The sequence below is a fragment of the Oryctolagus cuniculus genome, chromosome 8, assembly GCF_051225735.1.
Source record: "Oryctolagus cuniculus isolate XC-2025 breed Fujian yellow rabbit chromosome 8, ASM5122573v1, whole genome shotgun sequence".
NCBI lineage: Eukaryota > Metazoa > Chordata > Mammalia > Lagomorpha > Leporidae > Oryctolagus > Oryctolagus cuniculus.
The window spans coordinates 106,425,345-106,446,500 of record NC_142874.1 but is presented as its reverse complement, the minus strand read 5'-3'; the positions used below and the strand labels follow the sequence as shown (position 1 = coordinate 106,446,500).

The 21,156-nt window shown below is 42.8% G+C and overlaps 2 protein-coding genes across 6 annotated transcripts in view; one reads left to right on the top strand and one right to left on the bottom strand.

Moving 5' to 3' along the window:
* The window catches only part of HERC3 (HECT and RLD domain containing E3 ubiquitin protein ligase 3), a 143,420-nt gene extending 124,562 nt beyond the window's left edge, over positions 1-18,858 (top strand). For all 5 annotated transcript variants that reach the window (XM_008267611.5, XM_008267612.5, XM_089303086.1 and 2 more), the window contains 3 exons: positions 14,226-14,409; positions 14,612-14,714; positions 17,102-18,858. In XM_008267611.5, the coding sequence (XP_008265833.1) occupies positions 14,226-14,409; positions 14,612-14,714; positions 17,102-17,310 (496 nt within the window). In that variant the 3' untranslated portion in view covers positions 17,311-18,858. The remainder of the gene's footprint in view (positions 1-14,225; positions 14,410-14,611; positions 14,715-17,101) is intronic.
* Positions 2,662-5,228, bottom strand: NAP1L5 (nucleosome assembly protein 1 like 5). The gene has a single exon (XM_008267610.5). It carries the CDS (start codon positions 5,181-5,183, stop codon positions 4,626-4,628), a length of 558 nt encoding a protein of 185 aa, XP_008265832.3. The 5' UTR covers positions 5,184-5,228; the 3' UTR covers positions 2,662-4,625.
* Positions 18,859-21,156: the final 2,298 nt, after the last annotated feature.

The following is a 21,156-nucleotide window of genomic DNA, read 5'->3' as shown; positions in this document are numbered from 1 at the left end:
ACAATTGCGTATTAAAAGAGTAAATAGTAAAAGGATCATTCAGTGAGAATTGCCAGGCTTAGCTAAGGTAAGCATACCTGGATGCTTCCACAGAGAGAACAGAGAATAAAACTTAGGCATGACAAGTTCCTTGAGTCCTATTGAAGTTGAGACTCTGACAGACTTCAGTTGGTATCTTGGGCTAGTCTCTTTAAGGTGTGCGTTGTGTTTGCATTGGACTGTTAGAGGAATAGCACGTAGTCAAAGTGCCGCAAACACTGGTGGGAGAGCTTACCATGGGTCAGGCGCTGTTCTATGTACTTGACATGTAAGCCTCTTCGCTTTACAGATCAGGAGACTGAGGCTCGGAGAGGCACAAGTCACTTGTCCAAACAGCTGCAAGCCCAGGATTCAGACAGGTGTTTGAGTCAGGTGTTTGTGCTCCCTGAGCGCCGACGAGCAGCCTCAGGCTAAGACTGGGGCTGCAGAGTGCCTGTCCCCTCTCCCTGTGAGAAGAAGGACTTTGTACAAGTTGGCTGTTTTTCTTTTTAGGCAGACTATGTAATCTTTAAAAACTAAGTTGCCATAGTTTAAAAAAACATATATATCTGTATGGGATGGAATGTCTGAATTTTTTACCTTTGGTGAAGATAGTGATTGCACAAGCTGTGAAATGTTGAAACCCTCTTGGACACGCTTAATAATGGCTGCATTGTCTGTGAATGTGTATTTTCTGTTCCTATGCTTTCAGATACCTTGCTTGTTCTTTTTTATCCCCCTTTTTCTTCTCCCATCACTTTTAATAAGATTAAACAATCTTATTAAATCTTATTAAGACATCTTATGCATATCAAGTTTTTTTTGCCTTTAAAATTGCTTTTTATTGATGAGCTCCCCAGGGTGAAATTGAATTAAAGTGTGTAGCTTTTGAATCCATTAGCAGTTGTTTTTGCTAAGTTGATTTTGTTCATGAACTATGCCAGTTGATGCATCATGTGTGTGTGAATCTCTATTTCACAGTCTTTACATCATGTTTTCATTTTACCAAAAAAATTAAGAAATACAATTTCATTGGAAACATATTCCACTTCTTTCATACGTAGGCATATTGTACATATTCTACACAATATTGATCCCTTTTACTGTTGTTCTAGCATATTTTCTGTTTTTAAAAGATGAATTAAGTGGTTGTGTGACATGGTGAATTTATAAAATGCTACCAATCATTCCCTGTAAAATGACTCAGTTTTTGTGATGTGAGTTTCATCGCAGTAAGAGGTGTGTGCACAGGAGCTGAGTGTCTGTGTGTACGCGCCGAGTGGAAAGCTCGAGGCAGGGAGAGCTGCTGAACCACACTTGCATGGGGAGTCTCAGTCATCTGCCCTGTTCTGCAGGATGCTCTCAGCACTGGCTCAGTGTGTGATGCCTCTCTGTCTACTCGTTACTCTGTGCATGGTGGGCTGATCTGGGCCTCCAGTAGGTTAAAATGGCCTGCTGAAGGCAGTTTTCTGACCTGCCTTGAAGGGAGGGTGTCCTGCTGGACGTTAACGTGCAGGTTTTATGGCTACCTGATGAACTCTTCAAGTAGTCCAGGAAGTGGGAAGGTACAGATCAGCCCAGTTAGGATACCGTGGAAATCACTTGCCAATAGGAAGGGCATCATAGACATCCCTATACATCAGAGAGCTAGAAGGCACCGTAGCTGAAGCCTTATCATAAGAGATTGCCGGCCAGCCAGAGCACACAGCTGGGAGCATGGCTCCTGATCTTGCCAGAGCCTTTGTGTCGAGCGCTGCAGTATAGAAACCCATCTTTTGGCCCCGGGATTGCTACGTTTCCTCTTTGAAAATGATATCCTTTATGTATGATGTCCTTTATGTATTACTCTCCTAGGACAACCTGATTTTTTTTTGTGATTTATATGACATCTTGATTTTATTAACACTGTTAACTTTTTGCCATCCTGTTTTATTGTAGATGTTATTCCCAGTTTGCATTTGAAAATGTCCATTGTATGTTTAAATCCTTGTAATTTAATTTTTGTGTTGCCATATCTGTTGATTATGTCTTTTAGTCTTCCTCTGTCTTTTCCCTAATCTTAGCCTTTCCCTGCCCAGGATTTGATATTTAATGTATTTTCTTCAATTAAAAAGTTTTGAATCTAAAAAAAAAAATCTGTTGTTTCTGTATTTCTACATTTTCCTAGCTATGCTTGTAGGTGAACATTAGAGTAATTATATTAAGTTCCAAATCCAGTTTGGGTTTTGATTTGGGACAAATTACTTTGAGTAATACACATATTTTTGTGATATTCAATCTTACAATCCAAAGGCCTGTGTTGCCTGTTTTTTTATATAGATTATATACATTTTTATTTAGCTGTTAAAAATGGTTTTTTATTTCTGCTGTAAGAGAGACCCTTTCCTATATATTTTATTAATGCCTAGAAAGTTACTGGTTTTGTATTTTTCTGATAACCAGTCAATACATCAAAACTTATAATAGCTTTTCAATTGATTATCTTCATTTTCATATACACACATGTGTATACAGATATATATATATAATTTTCATATACACACATATGTATACAGACATATATATATATAATTTTAAGCCTACAGGAAAAAAATTCCTGAAGTATACCCTTTGTGTTTTAAACATTTTTGCTTTTTACCAGAGATAGAAAATATATGAACTGACTATCTATTCTAGTCTTGGAGATAAGAAATTAATTTTTCTTTCTTCTATTAAGATAGTCATGAGTTACATAATAGATTATCAGGATTTTCTCTTGTGGTAGGTCTGCACATAAGAAAAGACTCACATCACCTCAGGCTTGTTCTACTCACTGTTGTCATTAGCAACAGGTTAGCACTGCCATCTGTGCCCCAGGGAAAGAACATTCTGATTTTTCTTCTGTGTAATTTTAACCTTTCAAGGAAACAGAAAATGGCATCTGATTTTTTTTTGTAGTCTAGTTTTTTAAATTATTTTTGCTTCATCTAGAATATCTAAATAGAAACTTGAAATAGCCTTTTTATATATACATAATATCACATTAAAGTCTTACTCTTTCTGGAAGGAAATCAAAACCTGATTATACATTGAGGAAACCAAAACAGAATAGTTTATAGTTTATTGAATTTCCTATTTCAGAAGTAAGGGGCATGTTCTCCTCTGATAAGGAACCATACATGTAGGCATATAATGATCATTTTCTCCCCTTTTGTAATGGGTGAGGAGGAGGAGGACTGGATTTCCAGTTGGTATCTTTATCTTTTCTGTAGAAATAATAATAGCTAAAAATTACTCAGCATTATGTGTCAGACATTGTTCGGTGGGTTTTATGTGTAGTAAGTTATTTGTTCTTCATTCTTGCCTCTGAGGGAAAGAGTCTTACTTTCATAGATGAGGAAAAGGTAGTCAGAATACAATTTTTTTTGAAAATACTGTTTTATTAATACCACAGTGGTAAACAACTTTGTTTCTTTATAGATCACTGGCTCACACATAATTCAAAACCCACAAAGAAGCTAAGTCTTTATGTGAAATGCCTTCTTCCTAAAAGTCCTTCCTGTATGCCAGTCTATCCTCAAGCAGTAAAATTCAATTATGCACCATTTTTTATTCAATATTTCACATTTACATAGCAAAATAATGAAGGCACAGCTAATACAAGCAAACTTAAACCCTTTATAATTCTGAGCTGGGGTAAGGGCACACATTTAGATTGGTTCTTCAAGTATATATTTTTTCCAAACGTTAGCTTCATTGAGGAGTTCTAAAAGCTACTTGACAGAAAGACTTCACAAAGATCAAACTATGTAACACTGGATGGATACACATGCTTTACAGGATATGCTACGTTCTACATCTCTTCGAGTAAATTAACACTTCTGAAATACTAGGGGACGTGATTCAAATACTTAAACGTCGGGGGGTATCTTTAAATCTTCATAAACAAGACACTACCCAGAAAAGACATCAACATGTGGGAACTGAGGAGAACAGATGTCAACGACATTATACAGGTTGGACACTCTCCCTTCGGGGAACACACCTCTCTCAGTATTCAGAACTCAAGAGTGGTCAGGATCCCACCGCCGCCTCACTCTCCCCTGCAGTGCAAAGCTGCTGAGGTCTGGCTTACGGAAACCAGGGCTCGAAGGTGGTGTTTTCTGGGCTCTGCCTTCAGCACTGGGCAGTGTCGGGACCAGAAATGTAAGGATGAAGCGCTGAGTCCGGGCTCCGGCTGGGCTGGGTGCTGTGCAGTGCGCGCGGTGCAAAGCCCGCGCTGAGGAGCCCTTCCAGCTCCAGACGCCTCTCCTGCCTCAGCCGCGACCCTCGCAGCGGAGAGAAGCCAAGCCAAGCAAAATCGACGGAAGCTGAAGTCGGCTTTCTTGGATACCTTGCGAGATATTTACTGTGGTCCCAATTGGAGTCGGATTGGAAACGGGCTGGCCAGGATCTGATTGCTGCCTTTTGAATCTATTTTAGAAATGTGAGGATAAATTCACATTGTATTTTGGTCCAAAAAACTGAGCCTTTTTAAAAGTCCACCAATACAGTATTAAAAGTCATCATAATAACACGAATGGGGTTGGTCTGTCGCCGGCTCTCCGCGTCTCGGCACCGCCGTCCCCTTACTTCTCGGCGTCCTCAGGCACCTCGGCGTGGGGGTGGGAGTCGCGTGCGGCCGCCGCCGCCCCCTCCACCTCCACCTCCTCCTGCTCACCCTCCTCCGCATCTTCGTACTCCTCCTCGTCCTCCTCCTCCCCTTCCAGGGTCCAGGCACAGCTCTTCACCTCGCTCCTGAGCTCTTGGACCTTGGCGAGGAGGGGCTTACAGATCTCGCTATACTTCCTTTCCAGTGCATGAAATTCCTTCTGGTACTTAGCTTCTATCTTACTGCACTGTTCCTGTAGCTTTTTAAGGGCCAGCACCCGGCATTTCACGGAGTTTGGCAGGCTCTCCATAAAGTCGCTCTTTGGCTTTGGCGTGTTCTCCACAGGGGTTTGGGTCTCCTGAGCAGCAGTGCTGTCAGAATCGCCGGGCGCACCGTCGGGGTCGGCGCCATCACCTTCGGACATTATTTTGTTCGCTGCTGCCGCCGGGCTCGGCTCCGCAGGGCTGTGGTCGGCCATGTTCAAAGTGTTGCCGCAGAGGTCTATGCTGGCTCCCACAGCGGCCGCGCAACCCATCTGCTTGGCAGAGGCAGCGGTGAAGAAGCCCGCGCGGGGTTAAGTCAGCCGCGGCCCCGCCCCCCCCCTCCCCCCACGCAGGCACACACCTGACTGGCTGCGGGCTGTCAGGTAACATCCGTGAGCTCCTACTGGGGTAGATCGCGCTGACCGCCCGCCTGTCCGCCCGCATTGCCGCCACCCTCGCCTGCACCTCCCTCAGCCAACCCCACCATCCGCCCCTGCGGAGTGGGGCACCCTGTGGGTGCCCGCGGCACTTGTCCCACTGCTGGACACCTGGCCGGTTAACCCCTAGTTTCCGTGCATTCCCACTCTCATCAAAACCTTGGGCACACGTGAGCTTCACAAATTTCCTGGAAAATGGAATTTCAAATGGGCACTTTTCCATGAACTTTTTGAAGCCCCCAGCACGCTGTGTCTTTTATTGGCTGTTTTTCACATCTCGCTGTAGTAAGCCTTGCCTGGGTGATAGGTCATTTCTACCTGTGGACTCCGCCTTTCTCCCCTCTCTGATTCCTCCACATTCATTTCCAGAGAGTGGAGACGCGGGAAACCTGGCTCCTTTCTGACCCTTTGGGAATCTGGTGTGCAAGAGTGTATACTAGGCAGTGTGCATTTCCAAGCCTCGTCGTGCCCATTAGTCTACCTGACTGCCTCCGTTGGCCATCTCAGACCTAGAGGCAAATGTCCTAGTGACACCAAGTGTCTCTTGGTGGGACCGGCCCTGCAAGCAGTTTTGGAGCCATCTGAGTAGGAAATCTCAGAGTTCTGAGTCCTGGTGTACATTCTAGAAGGTGTTTAGCCCTTGGGGAGGTCTGTAGCATGGGTCTTAGGACAAGGTCAGTTGAAGCTCGTGTTTAGTGTCTTAGGGACACACAGGCATGTGTCTGTACACACAGCCGTTGTCCTGGAGGAACACTGCAGTTCTGTGACTGCTCCATGTGTCTTGCTTGTAACTTGGCTCTGAAATCATGTAAACAGGGAATAGTTCTGTAGTAGCAGAACTTATCTTGTTTATTAAGTCAGTGTCAGGGCTTCTTGAATAAGAATTCATTTTTATTTATTTGTAGAGATTTGTATGTTGGTGTACACCCCAAGTGCCTACAAGAGCCAGGACAGGGCCAGGCCAAAGCCAGGAGCCTGAAACTCTGTCTTGGTCTCCCACGTGGGTGGCAGGATCCCAAGTAAGTTCTTGAGCCATCATTGCTGCCTCCCAGGATACACAACAGTGGGAACCTGGGTCAGAAACCAAAGTGGACTCTATTCCAGGCACTGGGGTACAGGATGTAGCCATTAACCATTGCACCAAATGCCTGGCTACGGAATGAAGAATTCCAGCACATGTGTTAGGTATGGCAGCAAATGGACTTTCCAGGGATCTGAGGAATACTTCCTCCTGTATTGGGATTTGCTGCAGCTTTACACGTGTGAATCTTTGCAAATAACTTTGCAACATACAGTTGGTGCTGTGTATCATTCTTGTGAATATTAGTGTGTAAATAACTTGGTGTTGACATGTAGCAGCAAGCTACATGAGTGTTTCACTTACAAAATGTAATATATAACTTGATGGGTATTTTTCAGTTTACAAAATGTTTTAGTATGCAGAGATAACCTACAGTAATCTTTTAAAACTGGACACCTTAGGTGCAAAAAGCCCAATATATTCCCATTACTTGGGCCCCTGCCACCCATGTTGGACACCAGGATGGAACTCCTTGCTACTGGCTTTGGCCTGACTGGTCCCTGGCTGCGGCAGCCATTTGGGGAGTGAACCAATGAGTGGAAGATCTCTCCTTCTCTCTCCTCTTTCCCTCTCCCCTTTGCTTAGGTGTTCTGCCTTTCGAATAAGTCATTAAAAAAAGTTGCAACTTCAGTCTTATTCCTGACTGAATTTGATGTATTAATTGGGGAGTCTTCAAAAACTACATGGAAAATGTGCATTTTGGAAAAAAAAAAAGGTCTGCTTGGATTTCCATTTGTTTTGGCACCATTGCATTTTTCCATGTAGTTTTGGAGTACCTGCATGTATGACATTTGGTTAGCTGACACTGTATCTGCTCTCTCGCCCATCCAGTTGATAAAATAATCTCTCTTGATGGCCACAGCCACCTTGAGAGCAGGAATGCTTTTTCTCATTTTATATATAATGGCGTTAGAAGCAGAAAAATAACATGGGCAGCTCAGTGCAGAAACCAGGCCTGCTGACTCATCATATAGAAGTTGGGACAGACTTCAAAACAAAACCAAAAAAAACACAAATTTTAGTCAAACCCATGTGACTAACTTGCTTCATCCAAGGTGTGCTCATCTTTTTAAGATTTTTATGTTTCCATTTCTTAGACATTAAACTTCAGTGTTAAATTAGGATTTTTAAAAGTGTGTTTTAGAGAAGTGTAATTTATATGCATTAAAATTTTGGGGGGAATGCTTTCACAAGTATAGTCATGTAAGCAAGTTATATAGTCATAGTAATAAGACTAAAACTATGACCATATAGTTATGATAATCAAGATACAGGGCAGATAGCATCATTCCAGAAGCTTCTTTGTGGCACTTGCCCCACTCCTAGCCCTGATGACCCTGATCTGTTAACCAGCTCAAGAATTTTGTTTTTCCCCTAGAATTTCATGTAAACAGAGTCATATACTTGCAGCCTTCTGAACCTGGCTTTTTTTTTTTTTTTACCTACCAGGATTCATTTGTGATTCCTCTGTATTGTCAGATACATTGGTAACTTGTTCCTTTTTATGGGTTAATAACCCCATTTGTGGTGTTTCTGGGTTTTTTTAAGTGATGATGATGAGTGATACTGCTGTTCACTGTGTGTTTCTGTATCAACATATGTTTTTACTTCTCTTGGAGAAAAACCCAACAGTGGATTTGTTGGATCACATGGTACATACATGTTTAACTTTATAAGAAGCTATCACACTGTTTTCTGAAACAACTAGACCAATTTTCTTTCACACCAGCAATGTAGGGTGTTTTACATCTTCGCTAGCATTTGGATTTGCAAGGTTGTTTATTTCCCATAATCTAATGGCTATGTAGGGATATCCTTAATAATGAGTGCTTATGGCCACTGTTATGTCTTCTTTGATAAAGTGTCTGCTTAAACATTTTACCTACCTTCTGAATTTTGTTTTTATACTTTTGAGTTTCAAAAGTTACTTTGTATAGGATGCAAATCCCTTGTGAGATATGTAGTTTGCAAATATTTTATCTAGTATCTGACTTTTCATCTTTGTAAATGTCTGCAGAGGGCAGATAGAAAAATCTAGATCAACTGCATTATTATTTTTCTTTTATGGGTGGTTCTTTTGGTGTCAGATCTAAGGAATCTCTGCCAAATCCAAGGCTATAAAGATTTTTTCCTATGTTCTCTCCTAAAAATTTTATAGTTTTAGATTTCACATTTGGGCTATGACCCATATTGAATTAACTTTTACATACTGTAAGGTTATTTTATTTATTTCTTGCATATAATGTCATTTGATCACTGCTTATTAAAAATGTTATCCTTTCTCTACTGAATTACCTTTGCAAATTTTATGATAATATGTGTGGATCTGTTTCTAGATTTTTTTCTTTCTCTTCCTCCTCCTCCTCCTCCTCCTCTTCTTCTTCAAGACCTGTCTTGTAGGATAGATATTCTTTTCTTCTGCCTCAGCAGTCTGTTAAGGCTTTTCACTATGTTTTTTATTTGACTTATTGAATTCTTCATTTTTATTGTTTCTAGTTGGTTCTTTTTCAGTGTCTGTTTCTAGGCCAGATCTTTCATCCATTTCATGTACTGACTTCCTAATATTTATTTCTCTGTATTTTTGAGTGGCCTTTCCATCATTCTTTTGAATTCTTTTTTAAGCATTACATCAGTCACCCTTGTTCTTCACAGCCCAATATTCATGCATTATTGTGTTCTTTTGGGGAATCATTGCCTGCCTTGTTCATGTTTCTTGTGTTATCACATTGATTTTTCTGCATCTGGGGTATCTCCTGTTTCTGTCACTTCTAGAGGATGGGGTTTTTTGTTTTTTGTTTTGTTTTGTTTTGTTTTTATATTGAAGGCTTTATTCCTGGAGACACACCTCTGGGGTTTGATAGACCACCTGAGACTTACACTGGAGCTCCAGTGTGTTTGCTAGCTGGTGCCAGGGAGCTCAGGCTACCATTTGTGGGTGGGGCAGAAGTCCAAGATGGTTGTGGTGCAGCACCTGTGGCTATGGGCAGTGGGGGGGGGGTGGTGGTGGTGGTAGAAATTGGGTCAGTTTCTGTGTTTGCAGTCACAGATTTTCTCCGCTCCAGGGTGAACTAGTTGATTAACAGCACAGAGTGAGCTCAGGGCACCAGCACAGTTCACCCACCCAGCATACTCAACGTTCAAAGCATTGACTCAACATGTGTCCCTGATCCCAATCTGAATTCCATCCATAGCATGCAGGGAGCTGAGTCTCTGTAGTCAACAGGGCGGGAGCCCAGGAACTCAGCCACAGCCTGGGGGCATGGGGGTGGTGGGAAAGAGAGTGATTCTCAGTTCCGACAGGGCTCAGTACTGAGGGGTATTCTAGTTGCCCTGGCCTCACTGTGCCACAGCACGGAATGCTGCATAGGCCTGAGTGCCATGGCTGCTGCTGCTGGGATGCAGGAATGTCTCTGGGGCTTCTGGAAAGAAGAGAGACAAGAACTTCTGCCAGCAGCTTCCCTCTCAAGATGGCGCATCCCAGCCACAATCCGGGCTCTGTGGAGGGGGGGGAGGAACTGTGGGGGTTCCTCCTTTGGGGTTTTCGTGGGAGCCCTCCTCACTGGGCTGCTGGGTGAGAAGTCTGAGTAGATGGGTTCTGCCTATGGCCCTTGTTGGGCCTCTCCCCTGAAACACGTGTTCCCCCAGCCCTGGGCCCTCAGCACTGCAATCAGGGAATGTGAGTCCCCAAATTTTGCTCATTCTTAAACTTTTTTGGCTTCTCCTGTTCCTTGGCTTTTTTTTTTTTGTATACGTTTTAGAATCAGCTTGACAAGATTTATAAAAGACTCTTATTACAGTTTGGATTCAGACTTCTGAAGACCACTGGTAATATATGTAGAACCTGTTCCTTTAAATTTATGCACCTAAAACATATGTCTCCTTGTGAAGGACTGTCTGATTTTGTGGGCTTTGTAGACTTCAGGGCATAAGTGGCACTGTGGTAACACATTGTTGTGAATTGTGTAGATGAGCTGGCACGCTGTGAGGTCTCTGTCTTGATTTACTATAACTGTTGTGCAGCTGTCACATTGGAAATGAAGCAAGGCAGGGGGAGCGGACTGCACTTTGGTGAGGCAATTGGGAGCACAGGTCTGTATTCAGACACCTGGCTTCAAAGTCTGCATCTGCCCTTGTACTAGTTGTTTGTCCTGCAGTCTGTTTTGAGTTGGAATAATGATCCTATCAACTCAAAGGATTTTCTTAATTGATCCTGTGTATATTTTGAGACATAATTCTCATACCATAAAACTCACTGAGAGAGTGGTTTTGAATATTCACTGAGATCACATATATCTGAGAACTTATTGCAGTAACTGACACCTAATGAGTGTAACTGTTCACAGTCATTGTTAAAGAAATGGAGAAAATGATGCTAACTGACAAGTAGAGATTAGAGTCTGTGTGCTAGTCTGCCGGGAGTGCTGCACCAAAGTACCAGAGACTGAGTGGCTTCACGCAACTTTATTGTTTCATAATTAGGAAGGTTAGAAGTCCAAAATCAAAGTTTTGGTGGGGCTAATTACTCCTGAGGGCTGTGTGGGAAGGATTTGTTCCAGGTCTTATTCTTGGCTTGGAGATGGCTGCCTCCTGTGTCTCTTTAAATCTTTCCTCAGTGTATCTCTGTGTCAAAGTTTTCCATTTTTATAAGGACAACAGCAGATGAGGGTATACCCTAATGGCTCATTTTAACTTGATTGTCTCTGTGAAGACCCTATTTCCAAAGAAGGTCATACATTTTAGCATGCCAGGGGTTAGAATTTCAACAAATGAATCTGGTGGGGACACAGTTTAGCACTTAATTCTGTGCCCACCCACCCCCATTCATGTCTTTCTTACATGCAAAATGCACTCACTCCATCCCATTATCCCCTAATTATCCCCGGATATTTAGCCAAATATGACTCTGGATGTGTTTGTAAAAATGTTTAAATATGAGTTTAACATTTGAATCAAGAAGGGAGAAAGTGGGTTGCCCTCCCTAATGGAGGTGGGCTTTATCCAATCAATCGAATTCTTGAGTATAACAAAAAGTGAGTAACTGGGATACCTTCCTGTCTTCAAATTGGACATCATTTTTTCCTGTGTTTGTACTGGAACACACCCATTGACTGTCATGGGTCTCTGTCTCATACATACACACACACACCCGATTTATTCTCTTTCTCTGTAGAACCCTAATAAATATATCATCTATCCTTTAAATCAAGGATGGGTGAGACTCAAAGTCTGATTCATCCCTGAAGCAAAATTCCTCTACAGCTTTGAGCATGTGAAATCAGACAAGTTATCAGCTCCCAAAACATGCTGGTAGGATAGGCATTCCCTTTCTAAATGGGAAGAATTTGAAGAAGGGTCATGAGTTCCAAGTATATCAGAAAGCTAGCATGGAAAATTTCTTTAGATTGTAATGTTTGAGAAAGCCTAAGGCACCTCTTTGGCTTCATGCTCTGATCTCTAAACCTCGTGGTCAGAGGTGGTGACCCCATTCCTTCAACCTGTGCCCTCTGGACCCACTGGGGAAGTGGCAACTCCACAGATCTCTGAACAGTCTTTGCTGTTATTCACCCCTTTTCTTGACAGATAATGTGTATTCATCAGCAGATACTTCTGTCAGTCCATTTCCTACCTATAGACTCCCAGAAATCCAACAGCCTTCCTCCATTCCACCCCATTCCTGTTCTTCTTATTCCGAGTGTTTCTGGCTGGTATGAAACATTTAAAACGCTTTTGGTCTCACAAGCAATTCACAGGGGCCTAAGCTATTGTACAAGAAGATCTACTCCATTTCTCCTGTATAACTGCATCTCTTTTCCTGACTTCTGGTGAGATGATTGGATCTGGGAGTCATATCCCTAATCTCTAGCAACTTATTGTTCAGCTACACTCTAGATCCCGTTTTGAGAGCATTCTATCTAGGTAGGCTGAGGATTTCACAAACTTTCAATTGTTAGTTCCTTTTTGCTTAAAAGCTCCCTCTTCAGTTTATCTGTTTCCTCTTGCCTTTTTGCTATAGGCAACAAAGAGAAACCAGGCTGCAGCTTTTGTACTTTGCTCAGAAATACCCTCAGCTAACTATCTGGCTTTATTGCTTACAAGGTCTGCATTTCACAAAACACTAGAACCAAAGTGGGTCATATTATTTGCAATTTATAACAAACATTGCTTTTCCTTCAGTTCCAAAAACGTTCCTCACTTCCACCCAAGACAGCACCAGAAGCACCTTTCGTGTTCGGAATTCTAGTAATGTTCTGTTTATGACAATACATGTGTTTTGTAAAGTCAATAGATGCTTTCTCTATGACTCTCCTCTCTTCCTGAGACCTCACTGAAATCTCCTTTGATGTCCATATTTCTACCAATGATCTCTTCAAGGAAATCTAGGCTTTTTCTATTAAGTTCTTCAGTATTCTTCCAGATTCTACCGTTACCAATTCCAACACCACATCCACATTTTCAGGTCTTTGCTCTTATTGTGCCCACTTTTCTGGTACCAAAATCTTTAAGTCCGGGTTCTCCAGAGAAACAGGCAGTGAACTGCACACAAGTGTGCATTTTTGGAGAGACAGGGATTGGTTTTAAGGAACTGGCTCATTGTGTATGTTGGGGTGGGGTGGAGGATGAGGAGTCAGCAAATCCAAAATCTGCAGGGGAGGATATCGGGCTGGAAACTCTGGTAGGAGTTGACATTGTAGTCTTGAGTCCAAAGGCAGCCTGGAGGCAGGATTCCACTAGGGAATTAGTGTGTTAAATGCAAGGTGAGCACTTTCAGCATCTATGATCAAGGTGTGCAGTTATTTGATGTAGTGACTTGACTTTGAAAACTGAGTGTTTATCTCATGTTAAAGATGAAAAAATAGAGGCTTAGTAGATACAGGACATGGCAGAGCCTGGATCACACATGCCTATGCCCCACTTATCCCTGTACTGTTTGTTGGTGAGTTATTCGTGTGGATAGTAACCATGTCAGAAGTGCCTGCTTGCAGGAAACTTGAGTCAGATGTGAAATGTTGTTATAGCATTTGATAAGTAGGACATATCCTTCTTCATGTTAAATTTCTAAAAATTTTAAATGTAAAAAAACAGAAGTACAAAGGATAATGTGACAAACATATTTATATCTATGATGCAGAGTAAACAAATGATTAAGATTTTTTAGTAAAAAAAAAAAACCTTATCCACTTAATACCATTCCTTTTCCCACCTTTCTTTCTTAGAGGCAAAATTTTTATGAATATGATGTGTATTTTGAGTTTTCATACATTATAAATAAGTGTTATTAAGGAATCTTTTCCATTAATAGTTTTATTTTAAAAACTGGATATGCGTATATCTTATATCACATTGGGGTGTCAAAAATTCATGGAAAAATAGAATTAAAAGATAATGTGAGGCTGGAATTGTGGTACAGCAGGTTAAGCTGGTACTTGGGACACCTGCGTCCCGTATTAGAGTGCCTGTTCCTGCACTAAGTTTTAAGCAGGACCTTAAGAAATGGAAACTGGAGCACTTCAGGTAAGGACAGCAGTGCAGTTCTACCTGTGTGGCCTCCTCCCCTTCCTCCCTGGCCTGCACTGCCCCAGATCACCTAGGACACTTGACAGAATCCTAGGACTAGGGACAGAGGAGGGAGAGTGGAGAGCCACCAACCTGCCAGATGCAGATGCTGCCTGGTGTGAGAATTTGAGGAAGTTTGATCTTCATCATTTTGAACCTCAGCATAGAAGAGGTAGCTTCATAAATGCCCTAAGTCTATGAGTGCAATGAATTGCTTTTTTTTTTTTTTTGTTTTCCTGCAGGCAGGAATTTGTGGATGCATATGTGAATTATGTCTTCCAAGTCTCAATTCACGAGTGGTACACGGCCTTCTCCAGTGGTTTCCTGAAGGTGTGTGGTGGCAAAGTCCTTGAGCTCTTCCAGCCTTCCGAACTGAGGGCTATGATGGTGGGGAACAGCAACTACAACTGGGAAGAACTGGAAGAGGTAAGCATGTAAGGTGTTCTCCATGAGTGCCGGTAGGGCAGTCACAGCCTGCACAGGTGGTCTGGGGCTGGTCTCCCTCAAGGCAGATGTGGAGCAGGAGGGCTTGAGGGTCACCTGCGTCTCAGGTGCAAACGTTCTAGAATGTCCACTGTGACACTGTTCTAGTTCTGTAAGGTGCGTTCTTTTTCTCTGTTTTGGACAGACTGCCATCTACAAGGGTGATTACTCAGCCACACATCCCACTGTGAAACTATTTTGGGAAACGTTTCATGAGTTTCCATTGGAAAAGAAGAAGAAGTTCCTCTGTAAGTATCTGTTATGCCAATCTGGTATTTGTCCACATTGTAGTCTTATGGAGAGTTGTACAATGGTACAGCCTGCAGGTAAGGTGTAACCGTTTTGGATGATAGTGAGTAAGTAAATGATTATATTGTGCTTTTTGTCTTGATATCTGAAGCACAACATAAGTTTTTAATCTATATCTACTACTAACAGAAAGCATTGCATGAAAGGAAGAAAAAAATCATTTTTGCAATTAGTTTTTTCAAGTATTGCATTTATGAAATTGTTTGGATTAGCCTCCCTCATCTCTTACACTTTTTAAAAATTTCGCAGCGTCCATTGATGATAGAACTGGGGAGATGTGACTTCTAGAGGTCTTACTGAGTTACGATTCATGTACTGAACTATTCACCTATTTAAAGTGTATGCTCCAGTGGTTTTTAGTCTGTGCAGAGTTGTGAACCTGCCACATAGTCCATTTTAGAACACGTGCTTCATCTTTTCTTTCAAAAAGAAATCCGTACCCATCAGCAGTCGTTCCCTGTTGCTTCCCAAGGCCTCCATCAGTCTTTCTGCCTCTGTGGATTTATCTATCATTTCCTATCCATGGGAGCATATTATGTTGTCCTCATGAACTAGATGATATTTAAAAAAGATAATACACCTGGACAGGAGAATGAAGTCTGGTTTACAGGAACAAATTTGGCCTCTTAAAAATAGTTGAAATGTGTGTCATTATGTCATCAAGGTTAGAAATCAGCCAGTGTGGCTGGCTTGGTGGCACTGCAGGCTAAGCTTGCTCCTGTGATGCTGGCATCTCAGCACGGCTTCGATCCAGCTTCCTGCTAATGCGCCTGAGAGTCAGCAGGTGAAGGTCCAAGTGCTTGAGCCCCCACCACCCATGTAGGAGACAGAGATGGAGTTCCTGGCTCCTGGCTTCTGCCTGACCCATATCTAGCTGTTGCAACCATTTAGGGAGTGAACCAGTGTATAGAAGATCTCTCTCTGTCTCTCCCTTTTTCTCTGTCACTCTACCTTCAAATAAATATTTTTTAAAAAATAACAAAAAATTAGCCAGTGACTATGAAAATGCATACTATGAAAAATTATGTGTGGATTTCAAATATTTTTATACCAAAATTTCTCTTTTAATCCCATTTTCCATGAACTTTTGAGGTCCCCTCATATGCATTTTTCTCCATATAAAACAGAGTTTGAAAGACAATTTCTTTTGGAGTTGGCATTGTGACATAGCAGGTATGGCCTCTGCCTGTGACACTGACATCCCATGTGAGTTTGAGTCCCAGCTAATCCACTTCTGATCCAGCTCCCTAATAATGGCCTTAGAAAGGCAACAAAAGATGGCCCAGATGCTTGGGCCCCTGCCATTCTAGTGGGGGACCCGGAAGAAGCTCCTGGCTTTTGCCTGGCCCTGCCCTAGCCATCTGGGGAGTGAACACCAGAGGTAGGAAGAACACTCTCTATCTATCTCTTCCTCTCTCTCTGTAACTCTTTCAAATAAATCTTATAAGAGAGAGAGACATCTATTTTGCTTTATAATGATGAGAAAATATTAATATATTAATACTATTGCAGGACTTACCCCCAGATTCCACCGCTTACATGGAGCAAGGATGAGAAAGAATGGAGATCTCGCCCAAGAATCTTACAGAGGGCTCTGTTTCTCCTCTGCCTAGTGACGTTGGCTATTGAGAGGCAGGAGCTTATGAGTGGCATGACAGAGTGAGAGCTGCCAAGTCAGCTTGGAGGGCTGTGACATTCAAGAGAAGCCTGCTCATGATCCTGGAGATTTCTTTAGACAAAAACATTCTATATCCAAAGACCAGTCTACTTCCAGAAATTTTTATTAACTCTAAGGATTTTGGCAAGACATTTTTGTATCACAGCCTCAGGCAATGGCAAGTTATTTGAAAGTTCTCCTTAACTGATGATTTCATTATAGTAATTTTCAGCCGTTCAACCAGGAGAAAGTTATCTGGTGCTGGAAAACACAGGGAAAGGCATCTGGCTCTCGCTGCTCTCTTGCTTCCCTCCGATGTCACAGTGCTTATCACAATAGTGGAAAGTCTAATACAGTGTCTGGGTTGGCTCTTGTATTTGGAGGAAAAAAGCAGATACAGGGAAAAGAGAGAAAATAGACCCCAAGTGGAAATGCAGTAGCTAAGGCGTTACAAGCACCAGATGTGTGAGCTCTGAGGAGACCTTTGAGGTCAGAGACGCTTCATCCTTTTTCCTGGCTGCCGCCTGAGCATCATGGCATTGAGCCCATGGTGGAACCTCTGGAGAACTTGAACTTCTCCCATGAGCCACAGGGTGTCAGCCGTTCTCCGTTGCCTGGAGAACAGCCCAGGTGCACTTGGCTGGTAATGCCCTCTGCTTCTCTCCCCAGTGTTCCTGACTGGCAGCGACCGGATTCCCATCTACGGCATGGGCAGCCTGCAGATCATCATCCAGTCCACCGCCAGCGGGGAAGACTACTTGCCTGTGGCCCACACTTGCTACAACCTTCTCGACCTCCCCAAGTACAGCAGCAAAGAGATTCTGAGTGCGCGGCTGACACAGGCGCTCGACAACTACGAGGGGTTTAGTTTGGCCTGAGGCTCCCCGGCTTGTCCTAGATTTCCCTTCCTTCCTCAGTGTCTTCATTGAGGGAGGCCTATACAGAAAATCATGGGGAGTGATTTCTATTTTTTTATTGTCTAAGTGGGTTGGGACTTTTGACTTCTGAACCTGGTTGGTGTGTTTCTGGGGTTGTGGGTAGCAAATAACCTTCTTGAGAAATCAAGGGTTGGGGATAGGGTGAAAGATTTGGATCTTGTATGGGAAGTGTTTCTGTTTTTGTTTTTGTTTTAAATCAAATTACCCAGTGTCTCTTGCACTTGCGAATATGTTGCTCTCTCCTGGATAAAATGGCTGTGGATTTTTAACCTTTCATTTCCCAAATGTGTGTCTCAGCCTTGACTTTTATGTGCCAGGCTTCCTGGTCCTCTTCCCGTTGCTCTGTAAGAATGACCTTGACCGTTCCATGTTGCCCAGTGCATGCAGGACACTCCTTTCTCTGCAGCCTTCAGAATGCCCCGGCTTGTTGCCGCCTGGCTCTATCCCAAAGAAGGAAAAGACCACTTCAGAAACGCCACCTTTCAGACAGCTGGGTCTGCATCCCTGGCTTTGGTGGAGCCCAAGAATCCGTGGGGGCTTTTATGAACACATCATCCAGAATGATCTGGAGGGAGCCGCAGCCTTCCCAAGGCTGTGCCCATCGCCAAGGCCTCCCACGAGATGTGCAGGGTCTCCTAGACCTGCAGCCGAGCCCAGGGGTGTGTGTTGCTCAGCCACGTCCATCTGACTAACAGAGAAGTGATAGGTCCCCCACCCTTCCGTTATCTCGCTTTGGGTGCGAGTTCCATTAGTTTTTTAAGTCTCTGTATTGTGCAAGAAAAGGAGAAATAATAAATTTCTTGTCCCTTTTGTCACTTTATGACCTCTTCCACGTTCCTTTTCCTCTCTCCTCCTTTCTGCACCTTCCCTCCTCTCTCACCAGACTTTCCTCTTTCCTTCATGTCATCCCATTTGTTGTCACTTGACTTACTGTTCCATTCTTCCTCTTTCTTTCTGGTAGATGCATGCAGTCCATTTTTTAAAAATTTTTATTAAAATTGCAAAATTTCTACTCAAATTGTTTTTCTTTTCCCTAAACTGCTAAGACTTAAGGACATTGTTTATGATGGAGTTTTTGTTTATCACATTTAAACTGTTTACAGGGGGATATTGGGGGGAATTGTGTTAATTAAAATATCTATCTGAACAATAATATGTGCTCAACCTTCCTCATCATGGGATAAGAAAATTCTAAGTGAACAAAGAATCCATATAATCCTAATTTTAAATTCCTAGTACCTAGACGAAAGACTTATTTATATAAAATGAAGTATTTATGAACCACGATGCAGCATCAAATCTCAATGAAGAATTGTAGATTTTTGCCTTTTGTTTTTAAAACTTACTCCAATTGCTAAATTGGTAGTTTTTCAGTCTTTATAAAAACAAGATTAAAAAAGAGATATACAGTTATATGAAATGTTTATTTTCTATGTGCGTGCATATAGTTCAATATTATGCAATAAATTTGGTGTTTTAACTTAAAAACTCTTTCTTATTGTCCTTGCAGAATGGACAGCTTCCTTTTCATAGAGGCCTTAGGTCATGCACCCAAGTCACCCAGTAGAAGGTCAGATTCGGTGGCCACCATGAGAAAGTAGGCCCAAATACTGCGGAACTGGAGAGGAAAGCTTAGGGAGCAGACGGCACTGAGGAGGGGATGGGGTTTGGGAAGGTTGTGCTGGGCGAAAAGGCATTGCCCTGGGAGGTGGAGGCTGTAGCAAAGACTTGAATGTGGGGCCACTTTTAGGGAAGGGCCAGGAACGGTTTGAAGGGCCCATCTGTGGACACAAGAGGACAGCGGTACAAAAGGGTGCCTACAGCTGTGGGATGAAGGGAGATTTGGCCCTGAGCACTCAGGCTGAGCATTGGAATTGTTCAGACCCTCAGGACCTTAGAGTAACACAACCCGAGTCATGGATGGTGTTAATTCAGAGTGGAGTGGGAAGCACTGACACAGACGGCAGCTGCAGTAGAACTAGGAGAGAAGACAACGGGAGGAGAGGGTAACGAATAGGCAGAGACGTGTTCATCCCATGATGGATGCGCACGGCCCACACCACAAGGGTGCGAACCACAGCCGCTACAGTCTAAACTTAAAAACAAGTACAGTGTACTAGGGTATCTCAAAGTCTGTGGGGAAATGGAATTAAAACCCAAGTTGGTTTAGGTGCTGGAATTTTTTTTAAAGATTTACTTATTTCTTTGAAAGGCAGAAGGAGAAAGGAGAGACAGATTTTCCATCAGCTGATTCACTCCCCAAATGGCCAGGCCAAAGCCAGGAGCCTCATCCAGGTCTCCCCCATGGGTAGCAGGGGCCCAAGCTCTTGGGCTATCTTCCGCTGCTTTTCCAGGCACTTTAGGGAGCTGGATGGGAAGTGGAGCAGCCAGGACATGAGCCAGTGCCCATAGGGGATGCCAGTACCTCAGGCTGTGGCTTAACCTGCTAAGCCATAGTGCTGGCTCCTGGTACAGGAATTTTAAAATCTTCATGCATTTGAGGGTTCTTCAGGAAGCTCACAGAAAATGCATATTATGCTTAGATTTCACATTGATTTTGCACCAAAATAAACTTACCTTTTACTTCACTTTTCCAAAAACTTTTCAGAGTATCCCTGAGTTGTTTCACCAGGTGGTTTAAAGATAGTCAGGGATAGGTAGCTTTCCTTTAATAACTTCCATTCAACAAACATTTAACAAACTACCTAAGGGGCCGTTGCTGTAGTGTAGCAGGTAATCACCACCTGCAATGCCAGCATGATATCGAGTGCTGGTTTGTGTCCTGGCTGCTCTGCTTCCAATCCAGCTCCCTGCTTGTGGCCCAGGGAAAGCAATCAAAGATGGTCCAATGTTTGGGCCCCTGTCACCCATAGCAGAGAACTGGAAGAAGCTCCTGGTTCTTGGCTTTGACCAGGTCCAGCCCTGGCTGTTGTGGCCATTTGGGGAGTGAACTAGCAGAAGGAAGACTCATTCATTACCCTCCCCCCTTTCAGATAAATCAACTTTAAAACAAACTACCTAAGTGCTAAGTTTAAGGGGAAAAAAAACCTCAGCACATTTAGTTTTGAACAAGAATACCCCAAGTTACTTTAAATCATTTTATGCCCTTAGTATTCTCCTTCAAAAATGAGACCAGATAATTTCTAACATCCTTTTGAACTCTAAAATTCTAGAGTTCCATCACTGAGAATGGTATCTGCATGTAAGAGACACCCAGGAAATATTTCTAAATATTTGTTGCAAAAATGAAATTCTGTAGTACTTCAAAGATAATGTGCTTTTTCTGGGGTATGTTCCCCCCCCTTTTTTTTTAAATGTGTATTGCTTAACATACTGTTAGTGGTAATGTGTTCAAGCTACAACTGGATACTAGTTCACATGAGTATTTAGGACCCCCCCCCCTTTAAGATTTATTGGTTTATTTGAAAGGCAGAGTTAGAGGGAGAGACAGAGAAAGAGATCTTCCATCGGTTGGTTCACTCCCCAAATGACCATGATGGCCAGAGCTGGGCCTTTCCTAAGCCAGGAGCCAGGAGTTTCTTCTCAGGTCTTCCCCCGAGGGTGCAGGGGTCCGAGTACTTGGGCCATCTTGCATTGCTTTCCTGGGCTGATTAGCAGGGAGCTGGATCTAAAGTGGAGCAGCAGGGTCTCTGGCACTTGTAAGGGATACAGCATTGCATGCAGCAACTTAACCCAATGTGCCACAACACTGGCCTCTTGGGCAGGCTTCTTAACCTTTCTAGGCCTCGTTTTTCTTCCTGTTCACAATAGAGACAGAACCATGCT

Bases quoted from the DNA above. Each gene is read 5' to 3' on its own strand.
- NAP1L5 (XM_008267610.5), bottom strand. From the start codon at position 5,183: ATGGGTTGCGCGGCCGCTGTGGGAGCCAGCATAGACCTCTGCGGCAAC.